The sequence below is a fragment of the Hibiscus syriacus genome, unplaced genomic scaffold (genome assembly GCF_006381635.1).
Source record: "Hibiscus syriacus cultivar Baekdansim isolate YM2019G1 unplaced genomic scaffold, ASM638163v2 tig00112289_pilon, whole genome shotgun sequence".
NCBI classification, from domain to species: Eukaryota; Viridiplantae; Streptophyta; class Magnoliopsida; order Malvales; family Malvaceae; genus Hibiscus; species Hibiscus syriacus.
Window position 1 is genome coordinate 1,937,163 of NW_024063295.1, and position 18,889 is coordinate 1,956,051.

Consider the following 18,889-nt stretch of genomic DNA (forward strand, 5'->3'; position numbering starts at 1 on the left):
GGGATGTTATCTATATCCTGTTGCATTGGATCATGCACGTCATTGGGATAATCATTCTCAGAAATTGTGACAACTGAATGGCAGAATCTGTCGAGTTGCTTGGGAAACATGTGGAGTGCGAGGAGCTGTGCTAGAAGAGCCGGGTTGGGAAACTTGGTTGAGCCTGATGTTATGAATATTGTCAAAGGCTTGCGTACGGATAGGATCAGTTTTTGTTTCATAGTTTTAGGAGCCTGGGTGATCGTTGTTTTGTCTTTAGCGATCGTCTTGGGGGTGAGCGAGCAAAAGGTTTAATTGTGAGAGGGATAGCATCATGGGTTTTCTCAACGTCAGGAGCATCAGAAATTTCCTAAAAAATTGGTTTGAATTTGGATGCAACAATGATGATGTTATCGGTGGGAACAGTAGCTTCTGATTGTTTCTTTATCGAGCGTCGCTGCCTGCGCTCAACGACCATCCAAGGCCCAAATGGTGCAGATGAATCCAAGGGGGGTTGGTCAGCGCTTGGTTGGTCAGCAGTAGGAGCGGTGTCAACTTTAGGAGCTAGGTCTGGGCAATGATCTTGAACGTGTCCATACTTTCCATAGGAAAAACATATTCTCGGGAGCGATTCATACTCTACAATCTGAATATTTCCACTAATTAGGAGCTTGGAAACAAGGGGTTTATGCAAGTCAATCGTAACTGCCATGCGAGCAAAACGTCCCTGCCTCCCACTATCATTTCGATAGTCCATGCGAACTACAAGTCTCATGCATTCGCCCATCTCATTGATGATGCCACGCTTATAAAGCGTGACAGGCAATCCCGAAAGATGTATCCAAGCACCAGCTTTCTGAGGATATGGTTGTGTAGTGGAAAATTCGATGGACCAAGTCTCAACGGTGAGATAGTTGCCGAAAATTGTCCAAGGACCAACTGAGATGGCGTTCAAGAAGTCAGATTGGGGTTCTGAAGAATATCAGGAAGTAATCGTTCTCTATATCCATGAGATAGAAGGGTTGACTGGATTTCCAAAGATCATACAGCTTGCTACGAAGCGAGTTATATCTGCCTAGAAGCTTAACGACTACCGTCATATCGAGACTTTTGACTACAAGGGATTTGACCCTATCCGAAAAATCAATTAAGATGATCCCATCGATCAGGTTATGAGAAACATCACCTTCTAATATCTCAATCTCATCTTCATCGAAAATCTCCTCTTCTTTAGTGAAATTATGAGATCCTTTTTAAGTGATTTTTCTTTGTATGACGAAACCCTAGGGTTCGTTGAAGGTGAAGATACAGCCTCCATATGAACGGGATCTGCTGCATGGCTCTAGACAAAAATTGATTACGTAAGTTTTAGAACAACACTCTTTTTAATTACTAAGATCGTTTGATAGGTTTTATATTTAAATTGTCAATGAATTTATTTGTGCTAGTTAAGGTTGTGCATATGCATTGATTGTACTTATAATTGGAACTAAAAAATTAAAACACTTTTTGAAAATTTATTGTATGTAATTGTACAATTGTGGTACGTCTAAAAAGTGTCGTAATCTGTAAAATATCAAATTATAGTCTTTAATTCATAGGAGAAGATGTGAGAATTGATATTACACATATAATTAAATTATTCATTTTTTTTATAAATATTATTACTACTTAGAGTTCTATAACAGACATATTATATATAGAATGCCTTTTTTTCGATTGTAGTAAATTTATTTTGATTCATGCTTTTATTATTGAATACTTAAATATTTATAAAATGATTCATTGTCCAATTATATTAGACTTTTTGACACCTATATCCAAAGAATATTAAATTTTCTAATTCACTAATTCACTAATTCATTCAATTTTGGTTTTTCTTAAAGTGTGCTTTAATATATTCTTACAAATATATAAAATTATTGAAAAAGATAAATACCCATTACAATAACATTTATTATACTTTAAATTGATTTAACAATTTATTAAATGATGAAATTAATTTTATCAAACACTCAAATATTAACCTAGATGATACAATTTTAAATTGGCAATAGAAAGCAATATTAAACAAATTTGAAATTCAAGTTTCTTTACTTTGATATCAATCCAAGACCTATTTCATGAACAAATAATTGAATAGATAAGGAAATGACAGGGAAAGTTGGCCTGACCTGAATGCGACTTTAATATCTTTGTTTTCACATAGTCAGCTCCATCTAAATAATTCCTTTTCTTTTTCTTAGTAGCGGATATATCCCTACTTTGTTAATATTTGTTTAAAACTAAATCTATTAAGTGGTATCAGTAGTAAAAGAGAATATTGTTTTTATTGTAGATCATGAGTTTAAGCGATTGTGTTGCAAAGTGTATGTGCATTATCAATTAATTAAAAATTTTAAATATATATTATCTTATAATCACTTTAAATTATTTAAAAAATATACTTATTTAAAACTAGGATGAACTAGAATCCGGATATCATAAACATTTTTGAAGAGGTACGAGAGTTTGTAAAAGTGTACTAATGTTTGCACTTAATTTTATATATTTTTACGATGAAAATAGATAAATGAGATTATCTCTTTATTTATTTTCCTCAATAAATTCTCATTGGGCTCAAATATTCCGGTTGATAATTGAAAGTGATAGGCAGCTAGCTGTTGAATGGATATAACATGGTATATAGGAGAAAAAAATACAGCATGAGTGCTACTGTTAATACATCATTTAAAATTTGTACAAGAATTCATTACTATTTTGTACCGGTGTTTACATATGTACAGTTTTATCAAAGAGAGGGAGTCTCAGAGTTGGAGATCGATGATTCCACGCCCCGACGGACATCACCCCGGCAAAGAGGGCACACTCTACAAAACAGAAAGAGAGGTAGGTCAGTTTCGTAAAGACAAGGGCTGGCGCCAGTAACCTATATGCGGAAGAAACGATGCCCATGTATCTCTTTTAGCCATTTATCGACGCAAGACATATGAAACTCGTGCTGGCAAGGAAGAACTCTTATTTTGTCCCCATCGTTGTATTCAGCCAGGCATATATAACACCTATACATATGATTACAGTAGCAATAGTAAAGAAAAGCATGTTATTAAGGTAGGCCAATCAACAAGCACTTCAATCTGCAAGAATATAGAAAAAACTTACTGTTCAATGGCACTTCAATGGCACCTTTTCATGACGTCTGAGAGGGAAAGAATCAACTACAGACTCGGGGGCAGGGAGAAACACCATAGACAGAGAAAGTGATGCTGGCTGGCGATGAATGTCATCCAAAACCTACAAATTTTCATTTTGACAGAAAAGAAATGAGGTGAACTTCTGGAACTCCATAAGTGTCTATCGATATCACAGGCATCAACGTTGATCATTACTACTTTCTGTTTTACTAGCATGAAGATTGCAAAATGCAATTTGCCTCGCATATATACGCTCACCTCATTATAGTAGACATGCTATATAAAATCTTGCTCAATAAGAAAAAGGATGAGCATCGCAAATGGGAAGACAGAACTTTAACATCCAGAATACATTAACAACATTGAAGTCCTTATACCAATTTTCAATTCATTCTTCCCTATCAACAAAATCTACCCTGGTCGTTATCAACAAGTGACTTTATAATTTGGTATAATTTGTCATACAAGATCAACTTCTGAAGGAACAAGGGATGGAAGATGACAAAACGACACAAAACACGATGCGTTGGCAATAGACAGGAAGACATGCAAGCTGATAAAGGAAAACTACCTCAAAGAGAGCCTCGGAAAGCATAACTATCCGTGATATACTTGCACGAGCACTAGACTCGTCAGTCATCGAGAGAGAACCGCATGAGCAGGTTCCATCAGGGTGGAGTCCAGATGGGCAAACTGTAGTTTGCTGACTATTTTCATCATGTCCACGACGCAGCCTTTCCCATATCTGTAAAACCAAATATGGTAGCTCATACAAATTGCACGAATTTCTGTAGTCAAAGTGCTTTGCAACTAAATACCTCCGATCTTGAGTGTCGTCTCCGTTCATTAAAGCTGTGGAGCCGACTGCTGAGGTAACCAGAATCACCTCCTGACCCATCATAAAAGAAATCGCCACTGAAATCAAGGAGCCACCTGTCATGAAAGCCGATATCATCGCTATCATCTGTTGAGAGGAAAATGGATGGAGAATCATTAAGTCTTCTGGAGCTGTGTCTCGAAAATGCATCCCAAAACAATCTTATACTATTCCTCCTGGCTTCATGACTACTTGTATCAGCACTGCCACCGGATAAGATATTGGAAGAGATACTCACAACATCAACGTGAAGCACACTCCCGTCTTCCTGGCCCCATTCCCTATTGGATACAAGAAATCCTACACCTGAAGGTACAGCCTCTCTAATTGATTCACCTCCTGTTGATTGGAAAGTCACTGATTCAGAGGCATGACGAGCAGAATCGGAAGCTGAGTTATGGACTGTTGTTCCTTCGCCCAACTGATTCTCAACCGGTATTCCATGCAAAGATGAATCTTCAAGCCCTTGAGAAGACAAAATACTTGGTTCGGAAACCCTGTTTGCATTTGCAAAGCCACTGGGTGAATCCTCATTAGCCGAAAGATTTATTGAGACAGGAGCTGAATATTGTTTTTCTTTTACGGAAGAGTTAGCTGAAGCACTACTATCCCTATGAGATTCACCGTGACTATAATCAGCAGTTACCTCAGGAGCAACTAACCCCGTGCTTTCATTCAAGCATTTTCTAGAGTTACTTGTTCCTACACCTGCTGAACCACCTTCAATATATGGAACCCCAGAGGCTAAGGTACTGCTTTCAGACGAAATTCCGGTTTCGGTACCTGTGCTACTGAACCTAGTTTCCATACTGCAGATCGAAGTAGATTCCTCCAGGGGATGGACCATGTTGGTAACTTGGTCATAATGTTCTGAAGATTTTAGTATTTCAGCAGGATAATCTTCCATCTACATCAAAAGAATGTATTGTATCATTCACTGCAGCATAAACTAGAGCTTCCATGTGAAATGCTTAGGGTACAATCTAAAAATAATATATATATATATATATATATATATATATATATATATATATATATATATCCAAGGCATAAACTTGTTCATTAACATGCAATCCACAACACCACGACCACGACCCCACCCCACCCGACCCGAGACGGACGGCGGCGGCAGCGCGCGAGAGTCCCCCTTGTTCTCTATCACTCAACAAGGAAGTGGGAAAGCCAAGCCTTAAATACCATTCCCAATAGTATTTCCAATATTATGTGGGATTGAGCATTACCAACACTTGTTCCCAACACTTGAATTTATCTTATGCGTTAATTATGGTGTTTCATGAGTATAATAGTTGTTATAATTTATTGGTGCTTTGGTGATAAATAAATGTACAAATTTTTATTATGGTGTTTCATGAGTGCGACAGTAAAACAATAAGGTAAAATTCTATTATTGATTAAATTTAGTTTCATTGATTATGGTTTCGTAAAGTATACAATATATATTTGTATTGATTGTTGATTGCACGGTTAAGAAATTTTATTACAGTTATGTACTGTTTATTTTATTAAATTTGAATTCAGTATTTGGTTAATCTTGTAGTTGGTTTTAGATTTTTGTATCGTGTTCTAGTTTATTTTGATGAATCTATAATTAAGAAATACTTGAAAGATAGTCAAAGATTAAGGTTTTTTTATTTTTAATGGTGTCATTTAGACATTATTATTTTGACTTATTTTGAAAATCGTGATATGATCATAAAATTTATGTAATCTTTGATTCTTATTGGAATATTAACTTCTTTTGTATATGCTTACTACTATTTCAGTTACCAAATATAGATATATATGATGCTAATGTTATGAATTATGAGATATATATTTGATTAAAGATTTAATTCATTAGTATTGAGAACAAGTGTTGGTAATGCTCAATCCCACATAGTATTAGAAATACTATTAGGAATGGTATTTAAGGCTTGGCTTTCCCACTTCCTTGTTGAGTGATAGAGAACAAGGGGGACTCTCGCGCGCCGCCGCAGCCGTCGTCTGTCTCGGGTTGGGTCGGGTCGTGGTCGTGGTCGTCGTGGTCGTGATCGTGGTAATGGTAATGGTAATACGTGTCTTTGACACGTCCGCACGAATACTATCTTTTTAGAGAAAATTCTTAAGAAACAAATGCAATACCACCAATCGTTGCAATTTTGGACTATCGCAACGAACTTGGAGACTATCGCAATGAATTTGGAGACTACCGCAACGAATTTGGAGACTATCGCAACGAACTTGGAGACTATCGCAACGAACTTGGAGACTATCGCAACGAATTTGGAGACTATCGCAACGAACTTGGAGACTATCGCAACGAATTTGGAGACTACCGCAACGAACTTAGAGACTATCGCAACGAATTTGGAGACTATCGCAACGAACGAACTTGGAGACTAGCGCAACAAATTTGTAATAAATCGTGACGCGAACTTGGACTATCGCAACGAATTTGGAATAAATCGCAACGCAAACTTGGACTATCGCAATGAATTTGGAAAATCACAACGCGAACTTCAACTATCGCAACACGAACTTGGACTATCGCAATGCGAATATGTAAATCGCAATGCGATAGTCGAAGTTCGCGTTGCGAATCTGGAAATTGATTTGCGATACCTGAGATCGCGTTGCGAATTAGCGATCGCATTGCGATTTTGTTGGTCATTTTGGCAAATCCAAAAAAAGTTGGTTAAAATCGTATATTATAAGGCATTTTTGGTCACTGAGGTTATTTTCTCTTGTTTTTATATCCCGAATTTGTTATGCAGTCCTTTTTGGGGTTCAAATTTCAGTGTTTAAATTATCTCCTAATAATTCCATCTGAATCTTTCGAAAAGTTTTTAAAAAAATATTAAAAATTAAAATAACCTAAATCATCGTGAGCTAATATGTATTTAGAATTTTTTTAATTTATTGATAATATATAAATACTTGAATATAATTGTTCGAATCTTAATCTTCTAAAAATAAAAACACTCACTCAATGGATTTAATTTTAAAGATTTTTTTAAACATAATTTTAAAGGTTTTAAAAAATTTTAAATATTTTCAAATATTAGTATTTGAAATATTAATATTTTTAATTTTTTTCGTTTAAATGAATAATTATTTAAGAAAATCATGTTAGAATTATTATAAAAACAATAATATCAAAACAAATAGTATAAAAATAAAACTATTTAATATAAATATCATTAAATTTGTAAAAGTATTTAAATGATGTTAATACTATAAAAATGCACATTAAATTTAAATATAAGGTATTTTAAAATTCAAAAATTTTATTTCATAATGGAATTGAATGTTTTTTATTTTGAAGAGAATGGAATTGAATGTATTAAATATAATAAGATTAGACTGAATTTTAAATATCACACATGTTTTTAATGGGGTTTTATAAAATATTTAAGTTACTTAAATTCATTTTTTAAATTTTCTTGTAAATTTAGAATTTTCTACTCTTTTTACTAAAAGGATAATTTTATTTTAAAAGTTTTAAAACTTCTAATGCAAATATGTTTCCTTAGAATTCTCTATCCAACTATACTCTTAATCATTATCTGCATTCTCTTAATGATTTTGCATATTCATGCTCCTACAAAATTCCAAATAGCAACAAGACAACTTCATTAGTTATTGTCTCACATTCTTTATTTTGCTTAAATGATATATTTGATTTGATCCATATACAATTTGAATTGATAATTAAATTTATTTTGATAAAAATAATATTTTTCTAATATTTTAAATATTATTGATTTTATAATGATAAAAGAGGGAGACATGGGTAGGCTTCAATGGAGAAGGAATACTGGTTTTCTGGTGGGGTGATTGAGCTTTCTCAAGTTTATTTTCGTTTGGTAATGATGTTCCTACTTCAACTTTTTACTATTCCAAAAATTATTTTCTTTTATCGCTTTCATTTCGAACAAGTTGACATTGACTTGTGTATTGAGTTCAAGATACATTTTGTGTACCAAAAGTGTTCAAAAAACTTATTTGTTGAAATAACGTGAATGCTATAATGTCGGTAGGAAGATGCATGGAAAATTTAACGTCTTTAAAAAGATGCATAGATGAATAAACATCTTTGAAAATACATAACATCTTTTTCAAATTGTGTGCGGTCAGAATGACAAACCTAACATAGTAACAATCCAGAAGACGTCGACGTCTTCCTACCCAACACTAACAAATACCCTATCTCAACAAATAATTTTTCCTACACTATAAATGAACCTATCTGTTTTTTTCCCGACAACATTATCTAAGAAACATGAAATCCCAGAAATTCAACTTCATTTCAATGTTCTTGTATGGCAATTTCTGGGTTCTCAGCCTTTCCCATGTCATTTTTATTTGTGGTTGGATCTTACATAAAATATACATGTCCTTGTTGAAATGAAGATCAAACGCCATGAAAATGATGGGTCTAAACCACTTATTTATTTAGACAACAGAAAATGAAATCCAAAGATGATGTTCAGCCAATATTCAAGCTGCTGCTTCTGCAGCTGATGAGACTTTCTGGACGACAACAACGGGATCTCCCACTTTAACCATCTTTGAGTTCCTTCGGTGCTTTCCTTGCAAACCAAGTTCAGCCCAAAGTAGATCTTCCATAGCCATGGAACCAAGGTTATTGGTAGAATTATACAAGCATACGGCCAAGAGCTCGGAGTTTTCGTCTTACCCTCCCCTGCTGTTTGTCGTTCGGTCGCAAAACCTTATCTGACCTGACTTTCATTAGAGTTTCAATCGGCTCCGGACCGGCGATTGCGGTGTCTTGATTGATTGTAGGTACCTACTAAAAACACATTCGTTAACCGTCCACGGATGGTATGCTCATGCATATGAAATGCACATATCTAATAGATGATGGCATGCTGCAAAATCAAGGAGTCAAACAAACAATGGAAGCAATCTTGTCTTTTCCGATAGCCGTCAAGTTCGCAAAATGACATTCTTGCAGAAAATGCAGAAAGGTGACCTCAAATAACATTCTTGCACTTGCACTTGACAAGTAGGCTGAAAATGCAGAATCGATAGCTTCTTACCTTACAGCGGGCGCATAGTTTCACACAGTCAAATGAAAATTGGCCTATTTTCATTTTCGTCCATGTGTCTTCCGAAAACAGTTCGCAACCACGAACAACAATGCTGCCGCGAGCAAGTAAACGAAGCACTAGTCATAAACAATTCGTATAGAGTACAAAAGAGGTGATAAAATTCAGGGTCAGACACATGATTTCCACTGGAAAAATCATACTAAGATTTGAATCTGATGTAGTAAGTGGATCCTAGAAACGACTAGCTTATGGAAATCGTTCCCGATCGAATCACAAGCTAGATAGACACCGAGAGATGTAATTATGAGCCTGAAAAGAAAAGAAAATGTATTTGGGTCTAAAACGATTAATCGGCACAGGCTCCTTCATAAGCTTGTTAAGTGCATCCAATGATTCCTGCAAAAGTACCTCTAAGGTCAGATTTGAACTTTGTTAATAAACATCACTTACAAAGCAAACCTGAGATAGTAGCATGAACGGATACTCGTCCGAAAACATGATGTCATGCCCACCAGCATACCCCGGATCTACTGGCCTAGTTTCCGATGCTGCATAATCGAATAACAGCATAACCAAGTTACTGACAATATTAAGCATCTTAATGTGCACACTACGCTGATATGCCATCGGTATATATATACATATTCTGTGCTCTTCAAGGAAAACATTTTCATTCTGACAATACCTACCAAGAATATTGCAATGTACTATAATCAAACCAACCTGCATTAAAACGAACCAGCCTACAGGGTTCCCCGATATATTCCATGAGCCATTTCGAAGCCTCATCACCCTCATCCAATGCAGACCCGGACCACTCCCATACCGAAACACCATCTGCTACTCCTGACGGTTTACTGAGCCGAACCTTGAGAGAATCCATTCCAGGTGCTTTGATAACTGCAAAAAGATGGTGATTAATCAAAGGAAATCCTTAGAAAACTTGTTAGAAACCCCAAGCAGCTAAGCTTGTTAAAAGCAAATGACTAAGTTATGTTATACAGGTGAATGAGGCAAGACAAGGATGACTGCAGGAATTTCAAATTCTCATAAAATTTAGATTTTTTCTTTGTATTTTTTATTGATAATCGCCTCCCTAATCACCTAATTTTATAAATTCGTTCCCTTTAACAAAAAATATTGCGTAAGATGAGTTGATTTTACTCATATAGGAGTCATTGATAGGTTCCCAACCCTGGTAGAAGGCCTCAACCGGCAGATCTACTTGGACAAGAGCAAGCTTTGGTTCAACCCTTTGAGTGAGTGCCCTCCCTTTCTGGTTCACAATAAGCCATTGCCTATCCCATCGAAATCCTGCAATTCAACAAAATCAAAGCTGAAACTAATACCAGAGTTGCAGATATAAACATAATCTAACAACAAAATGGTTAATTGTTGACGGAATAAACAACTTAAGTCAAAGGGAAAATGTACCGGGGCATGCAAATGAAGTTTTATTCCCCAGGAAACAAACAGATAAGAAAGAAAGAGAGGGGTTTTACCAGTGGGGGTGAGAGGTGCATGAGGAACTGAGATTCCACGGCATGATTTTACAGGGTAGATGAAGATCGACGATTTATTGGTTGCAGTTTCCATTGATGGCGATGACTGATGAGCAAGTTAAAAGTGCTCTGTCAACGATGCATATACAAAGATAATGTTGAGTTCCCACGCAATCTTATCTGTTTTTATTCTCATTCCATGTAACTCGGTTTTGGACCAAATTACATTTTTTTTTAAGTTTGCAGCTCGGTTTTGAAACATGTGGGAAGTTCAGGGACTTAATCTTGAATTATACCATTTTTCTGATCAGGGAAATTTAAAAACCAAACCCCCTAAACCCATTTGCTCACCACCTGAACAGTCCACCCGAGCTCCGTTTAGCCTCCTCCGGTCAGCGCTGAGGTGCACCGCTGCGTCCTTCAGCCTCAACGGCGAATGGTGATCCAACCCCGACCCTTGGATTGCTCGTATAGGCCATCGTTCATCATAAACTTGGAGAACCCACTAAAACCCCAACCGTTCAGTTTTTCGCAAAATTCGATTGTCGTGCTCACCAGTTTAACACACTACCCCGAGTACCGGATTCCCCAGCTCCGTGCGACCAAAACCTGACCGAGTTCGCCGTCCATCGTTTTCGTCCATCGTCAGTATGGGTAAGTGTTTCAACCCTTTTTCTTTTATTTCCGATGGATTTTGGCTTAATGTTAATGTTGATTTGGATTGATTTTGGTGAATGTTGAAACAGGGAGTAATCGAACCGTTGAAACTAGCTCTGTCACCGCTACACGCGCCGACAGTGTGTGTGGGATTCGTCGGCCAGTCCAGAGAGCTTCTAGAACCGGTCCAGTCAAACTGGTCTGAACCGAGTCAACTCGCCTTAGTCAACCATTACTTAGTCAACCCGTCCGAGTCAACTCGTTGACTTTGACAGAAAAGTCAAAATTTTCAAAAAGTCATATTTCATATTTTTCGACATCCTGAGTCCGAATCCAAATTTCATTTTTCCAAATTTGCACTCGGTAAGCTATTTTTTTAGTGTTTTATCTTCGGATTCAATTTGGTTTTTCGATTAAGTTCAATTTCTGACGTAAATTCCTTTGATATATATCCGAGATATTATTGGACGTTGGATTCAAGTTTGAGAGTGATCAAATGGAGTTTAAATGTTCGATTGGTGGAGCACGAAAATCGAGGTAATACATTACTACCTTATGCATGCTTAATGAAACATGTTGGTATTGGTAAATGCATGATTGAATATATATAGTTACTTGTGTGTGCAGTTAAAATTTCTAAACTCGATCTGAATGTGAAATAAAGTAAATTAAACTAAATAAGGCTCAGACTACATGCATAGACACAAGAGGACTGATAAGAAATGATTTTAAGTTCATTGATTATCCGGAAAAACAAATAACCTCAGAATCTCTAAATTCTATTTATCTTCATTAAAAAGTTTAATACTGAAACTACTTGATTATGAAATTACGAAATTTCTCCTTAAGTGTAAAATGACCAAAATACCCTTGAAGTGTAAAATGACTATATTATATGACCAAGTTGAACTAAGTGGAAGTATTGTATGTATCCGAATTGTGAAAACGACTGAATTACTCTGGAAACCTCGAAGTGATCGAAATAAACTTGACTACTAAATGACCTAAGTACCCTCAATGACATAGAATTAAGAGAATGACTTGGATAAAACTGAAAACGCTAATAAACTTATATATTGTACCGTCCATAAGGGCTTTAAACCATAAATCCATCACGTTGACATTTCGTGATACCATTGCAACACAGAAATGAATTAAATATTATTGGAATACATGTTCGTCTCCCTAAGATCAATTCAACAATGATCTTGATATTGATCGATTCAATTAGTTCAGTCAGTGTTAAGAAGTGAATAATAGTGAAGTATCACGGTTCAAATGATTGACAAGTATCGCAGTGTTGGGATCTATAGTTCAATTAGACTCGAAATCCTGATAATCCAATATATAATCTTGAAATCTCAAATAACTTTGAACGGATATATCTGACAAATTACTAGAAAAAGTTACATAGGTTTGGATTGAAAAGAATTTACCAAAATGTAATCGAGCTACGAAATATTAAAACAACTCTAATATTCAAATGAATGAAATACCCCTAAACCCAAAAAAGAATTGGAATACCTTAAACTCTAAGATGACCGAAGTAACATCGAGTGTGGAAGTGACCCAAATATTCTAACAACTTGAAATAAGTGAATGTCTTTGGATAAATTCTAGAAACATCAATAAACTTATGTTGTATCATCCCTAAAGGTTTTGGAGCATAACTCAAGTGTGTTGAGTATTCTTGATACTGATACATCCTAGAAATGTATAATACTATCAAATACATGATCGCCTCCTCTAGTTCCATTCAATGTTGATTCTGAAAGTGATAAGTTCAACAAGTGTAATCAATATTAAGAAGTGATTATTCGTGAAGTGTATCAGTCTAGAATATTGACAAGTTTTACAGTGTAGAGATCAATTAGTACGATTTGACTCGAAATCATGATAATTCGGTATAAATTCATAATAATGCAAACTACCATTTTACCCTTATTGGATTAAGTTACTAAGAATCCATCAGAAATTAAAATGTTCGGAATACTCCTTTCTGCCTGAATAATGGGAACACTCTTGTTATATCTAAATCTTTAATAACTCTGATGTAAAAGATTATGAATGGCTTCCTGATTACTTAATTGCCTCTGAAAAATATCTGAAATACTAATGATCTTGATAAATCACTTCCCGAAAGAATGATGAATCAGTTAGCTATCAAACCCCCTTTTTATAGGGATATTGATTCTAAAATCCTATTAAACTATAGAAAGTTTCATGGTTTCCTACCTGATAAATACCAAGTACCTCTGAAGAATATTTGGATCCTCTAGTGTGTTCCCTATGTACTACATGATTGTTTTATCTATTTTAAAATGTGTTTCACCGAAATTTATGATTTACTGATTTACTGGCTTATGAACCATGGCTACATGGTATGTGTTCTCTGATTACCTGTTTTCACTAGAAAATATAATTGTTCCTGATTTATGGATCATGGGACCTACTGGTTACTACTTGAACTGTTTTATTGGAACATTATCTGGGTAGGATGGAATATGGAGGTTCAGCTCTAATCAAGCTAATAATTCCTTATGGACCTAAGGCGACCCTTGGGTAAGCTCTGAGGCCCCTGAGAAACTTTCTTGGGTAGGTTCTCAAGCCCCAAGACCCTTTCTTGGGTAAATCATGGGACTACATATGGTGTACGAGTGGAGGGAAGTTATGTCGTTTATTTCATTGTCACTCTTACGAGATTTTTCTGGACCACAATATTGATATTACAATTTACTGTTAAATTTGATTTCTACTAGATATTGTATGGGTAGGATTATGAAGTATGGAGGTTTAGCTCTGATTAAGCTGGTAAATCGTTACAGACCTAAGGAGACCCTTGGGTAGGCCCATAGGTGTAATATCCCAAAATCAGGGTTAGTGACTAAAATAGAATTTTTGAAACTTTGAAGTATGATTTTAAAAGATTGTAAAATATAGGGACTTATTTTAAAATATTTTTGAGAGATTGTTGGTAATTATTAAATGAAGTAAAGGGTAAAATGGTCATTTGACAAGGAAGATTTTTATTTTCCCTTATAAGATAAGAAAACCACGTGGGAAGAAGAAAAATGAAGTTCTAGAGTTCTCTTCATCTTTCTTCTTTCTCTCTATCGTGATCCAAGGTTGCAAAGGTAAGTCCTCTTGTTAGATAATTTCTTGTTGAATTCAAGGTTTGTTTATAATCATTAGATGATAATTAAGCTTAAAGAAAGCTTAAATCATCTTAAAAGTAAAGGATGGTGGAGTTAAGAGAGATTAAAGATTAAGAGATTTCAAATGAAATCTTAGAATAGAGTTCATTACTCAAATTAGAAGATAAATTTGACTTGTCATCAACTTAATTAAGAGATATGAAGTGATAGAATTGAATTAAGAACATATTGAAAAATTTGTATGATTATTGATTTCCATATGGAGAAAGGTATTTTGAGATTTAAAGGGTGATAAAGGAGTAGAAATGAGTTTAAGTATGTATATGAGAGTTAAGAATATGGTAGAGGATGTAATATGAAGTGTTTAAGTAGAATTGGAGTGATTTTCAGGCTTAAAAATGAATTTTGGACTATGTGCATCGATGCACATTCAATGTGTACTGATGCATCAAGGGTATTTCCAGAAATTGTTCAGTGTGTATCGATGCACAGGAAGTGCATCGATGCACCTATTAAAAATGGAAACATCGACAATTAGTGCATCGATGCATAAGGAGTGCATCGATGTACCCCCTTAAAATTAAAACATCGAAGGTGATTTGTGTATCGATGCATGGGTAGTGTATCGATGCATGGGTAGTGTATCGATGTACATGTTAAAGAATGCATCGGTACACTATAGAATGTATCGATGCACTTCAAGGGAAAATAGAATTAGGTCTTTCTTTTGGTTTAAGAAATGATAGATTAGAATACATCACTTAGATACTGATATGTATCAATGTATAAACATGTAGATATCGAGCATGAACAAGTTCCGGGATGATCATCAAGTTAAGATTCGATCGAAAGAAAGGAAATCAAAAAAGGGGATTGGAACTTAGTGAGGCCAAGGTGAATGTATACAAGTTAGTTTATGATGTTTAATGGAAATAAGACTTGCGATGAGTCTATTTCTTATATTAGAATGCATGAATTTATGATCATATGCATATGTTTGATTTGGGTATATGTGATATATATTACAATATGTATTAAATGATTTATGTGAATACATGTATTGTGATAAGTTATAGGAATTAATATGAATGATCTATATGATTACATGGGAATGTGAAATAGGTTATATGATAGGTGACCATACATGTTACATAGTATACGTGATCAATTATAAGAATCAATATAATAGATTTATATGACTACATGAGAAAGGTGGTGAGTTAAATAAGATTAGACTATAGAGTAATATGAGAATAATATATTAGTGAAGGGAATTGAGTATAAATGATGATACCAAACCATAAGATAAGTATTTAATTATAGGATAATATGATATTATATGAATATATAATATAATTTTATGAGGAAGAATTGGGTGTTATATGATTTAGGTATGGAAATGATCTATTTGTAAGTAAATTACGTGATTATGTGACTATGTGTGAAATGGAGTAAACTAGGTAATTATAATGTATGTGAATATATGGTTATGGAACAAAGTATGTAATAATACAATGTTATTTGAGTTACTTAACAATAAGTCATAAGATTACAGGCATTTGTAACGTAAGTTATAAGATAAGAAAATATGGGCTTACATGTATTTGCGGATATATATATATATATATATATATATATGAATAATATATGATATATGTTTATGTAAAACCATGAAAAGTGATATGAGAAGGGAACTACATGATTATGTGATCATATGAGAATGAAATAAAGAGCCATGTGATATATGCCATGAGATATATGAAAGAAAAAGTATATGTGATAAGTGAAAGTGAATCATATGATTATATGAAGATGTTCTACGTGCAAGTGATCTACGTGTATGTATGATTTATATGGAAATGAACTACCTAACTACGTGTGATCTTATAAAAATGTAATAATAAGACTATGTGTATATGCGAATGCGTGATAACATAAATATTAATGCCCATGTTATGTGTCATTAGAGCTAGAGGTATAGTTGGCATGCCAAGAGTCGAGGGTCTAAGCGGTCCTTCGGGATATATATGTATTCCTTGGAACATGTGTGATGTCTTTGGAGACACATACTTGATCCTTTTCATATGTATATGATTCTTAAGGAATTTTCTACGTGGTCCTTAGGGACATTTTATATGGCACTTCGGTGCAATTCTACGCGGTACTTCGGTGCAATTCTACATGGCACTTCGGTGCATTTATACGAGCTGTGGTGACAGCATTAGTGCACAACCTCTAGAGACTCACATATTAATAGTTCTCACATATGTACATGGGCTAATCAAGAGATAATAAAAAAATATATGTTGTGATATGATAAATTTTATAGCAAGGACATGATGAGGTATATGTATAGTACATGATTAAGAAGGTTAAGTATATGTGCTATGTGATTAAATGATAAGTGACTAATGATGCTTTATATGTATGCGTGTATTTCTTAATAGATAATCTGATATGATTTATATGATGATGTCTTTATTTCTTGGTTAATTGAATAATATGTTGAGTAAAAGAATAGATATAAGAGGATATAATTATAAGATATAAATGATAAGAATATTGATAGTGGAATAAGGTTAGAGATTTAAAATAATGTGTGATATATATATGTTATATATAATGTTATATTGTTTTGATGTGGCATTATAAGATGATATGTTCATGCATGTGTAAATAGTTGGAGTTCTTTTATAATTTAATGCCTCACTAAGTCAAAGACTTAGCGTGTGATTGTTTCACACGTAGGTTATAGAAACGAGAAGAGAAGTAAGAGGAGCAAGACAGGTTAGCACATTCCTTACGAATATCAGATCAGAAACCTATGGAGTCTATGTATTTTGTGTTACAAAATTTAGTTGGCATGTAGCTACAAGATTTGGATTGAATATGCTCTGATTGGTTTGTAAAACGATTTAATTATAATTATTTCTATAAAGTACTCACTTTTTCAAATGATGAATTTAAGATTTTGGTGGATTTGTAAATAAAAGAGTTTTGAAAAGTCAATGTGACACCTCGGACTCGGATACGGGTTGGGGTGTTACAATAGGCCCCAAGGTACTCCCTTAGGGTGGCCCTTTGTTATGTGCTTAGAGTAAGTCCTTATGGATGCAGTTCTGGGGAAACTACATAAAGGTGTTCGGTGGGAGGGTATTATTGTGGTTTTAAAATATGTTTTAAACCACTAACGTTTTTAAAGGATCTATATATGTTACTCTGTTTTGGTTGGAACACACTAGATATCCTATTCTGATCTCCTGAACTTGGGTCTATGAATGTTTCCTCTGAACTGAAATCTCCATGTCTTTTACTCAAAGAAATATCAGTGGAACCTCAGCTCATCCCGAAAACCTGTAAACGTCTGAATCAATAAGGAAAATTTATGCTTTCCCATTTATATGCATGTCCTTCAGCATCACTTGGTAGTTCTCAAAACTCACTTTTTACTCACCATTTCAGGTTAAAAGAATCAAATCAGTGCATCTATCGACATCAGTAAAGGAGTTCTACCGACGTTGCTTGCGGAGTACGGTACATGTGATTTGGGGGCATGTAGGTTGTATTTTGTTTTTATATCCGAGTCTAAAACCTGTTTTATTTCTTAAAATTGTTAAATTCTACTTTTAATATATAAATTTTTTTACGATTTTACGTGCTTTAATAGAAATTTTAAAAAATTTCGAGATTTTTATTGTGAGTCGCTCCGGTGGCCCTAATATGACAACTCGGATCGGATCGGATCACCCGTATAGGTTTGTGGGTGTTATGGATTTCGTGGCTTGCACTACCAAGTTTGGCTCGGAACTTTATTCATTTTCTTTTGCACGTGGATCCCAAGAGCAAGTAGCCGGTGACATTACTTAAAAATCACAAAAATAAAATAAAATTATCGAAATAACATTCTTTGATCAATATTTATTAAAATATTATATTCTCATATAAAGTGACACGAAAGTACATTTTGTAGGATACACTTTATACACATAACATTTGATTCAATAAAAGTGTGTTCTACGTAAAACGTCTTATATTAATGTGACAGTTCACCTAGAAGTCATGTTAGGTAGAACACACCTTTACAATTTATTTTAAAAAATAATTAAAAAATTAATATTAAATATATAATTAAAATATATAACATTCAGTTAAAAATATTAAACATAAAAAAACATAACATTAAACATTAAAAATAAATATAAAAATATAATTTTCCATTAAATATAATATAAAAATATTAAACATTATATAAAAATATAGGGTAAATGACACCGTCCTCACTGAACTTTATCTCTCTCTCCTATTTTACTTATCGTACTTTTAATTTTTCTATTTTGCTCATTAAACTTTATAGATTGAATCATTTTGCTCACTCTGCCGTTAACTCTCTAACTGTGTGATGATGTGTCAATTTTTATTATAAAATAAAAGGGTAAATTACATGATTTCT

At 34.3% G+C, this 18,889-nt stretch overlaps 3 protein-coding genes across 3 annotated transcripts; all 3 read right to left on the minus strand.

The window, feature by feature from the left end:
* Positions 1-349: 349 nt before the first annotated feature.
* On the minus strand, positions 350-1,079 carry LOC120177440. Its single transcript, XM_039183588.1, has 2 exons — positions 1,007-1,079; positions 350-951 (listed from the first exon to the last, which is right to left on the minus strand). Exons 1-2 carry the CDS (start codon positions 1,077-1,079, stop codon positions 350-352), a joined length of 675 nt encoding a protein of 224 aa, XP_039039519.1.
* A 2,074-nt stretch (positions 1,080-3,153) lies between these two features.
* LOC120177441 lies at positions 3,154-10,243 on the minus strand (the record flags this gene model as incomplete). The annotated part of the gene is made up of 4 exons (XM_039183589.1): positions 10,230-10,243; positions 3,992-5,033; positions 3,745-3,918; positions 3,154-3,273 (listed from the first exon to the last, which is right to left on the minus strand). Coding segments are annotated over exons 2-4 (1,260 nt in total), but the record flags the coding sequence as incomplete, so codon positions are not given.
* LOC120177408 (mitochondrial amidoxime reducing component 2-like) lies at positions 8,489-10,771 on the minus strand. The gene is given in 9 exon segments (XM_039183569.1): positions 8,489-8,627; positions 8,630-8,672; positions 8,750-8,860; positions 9,114-9,216; positions 9,457-9,521; positions 9,585-9,673; positions 9,849-10,025; positions 10,290-10,439; positions 10,628-10,771. Coding segments are annotated over 9 exon segments (909 nt in total). The 5' UTR covers positions 10,722-10,771; the 3' UTR covers positions 8,489-8,550.
* Positions 10,772-18,889: the final 8,118 nt, after the last annotated feature.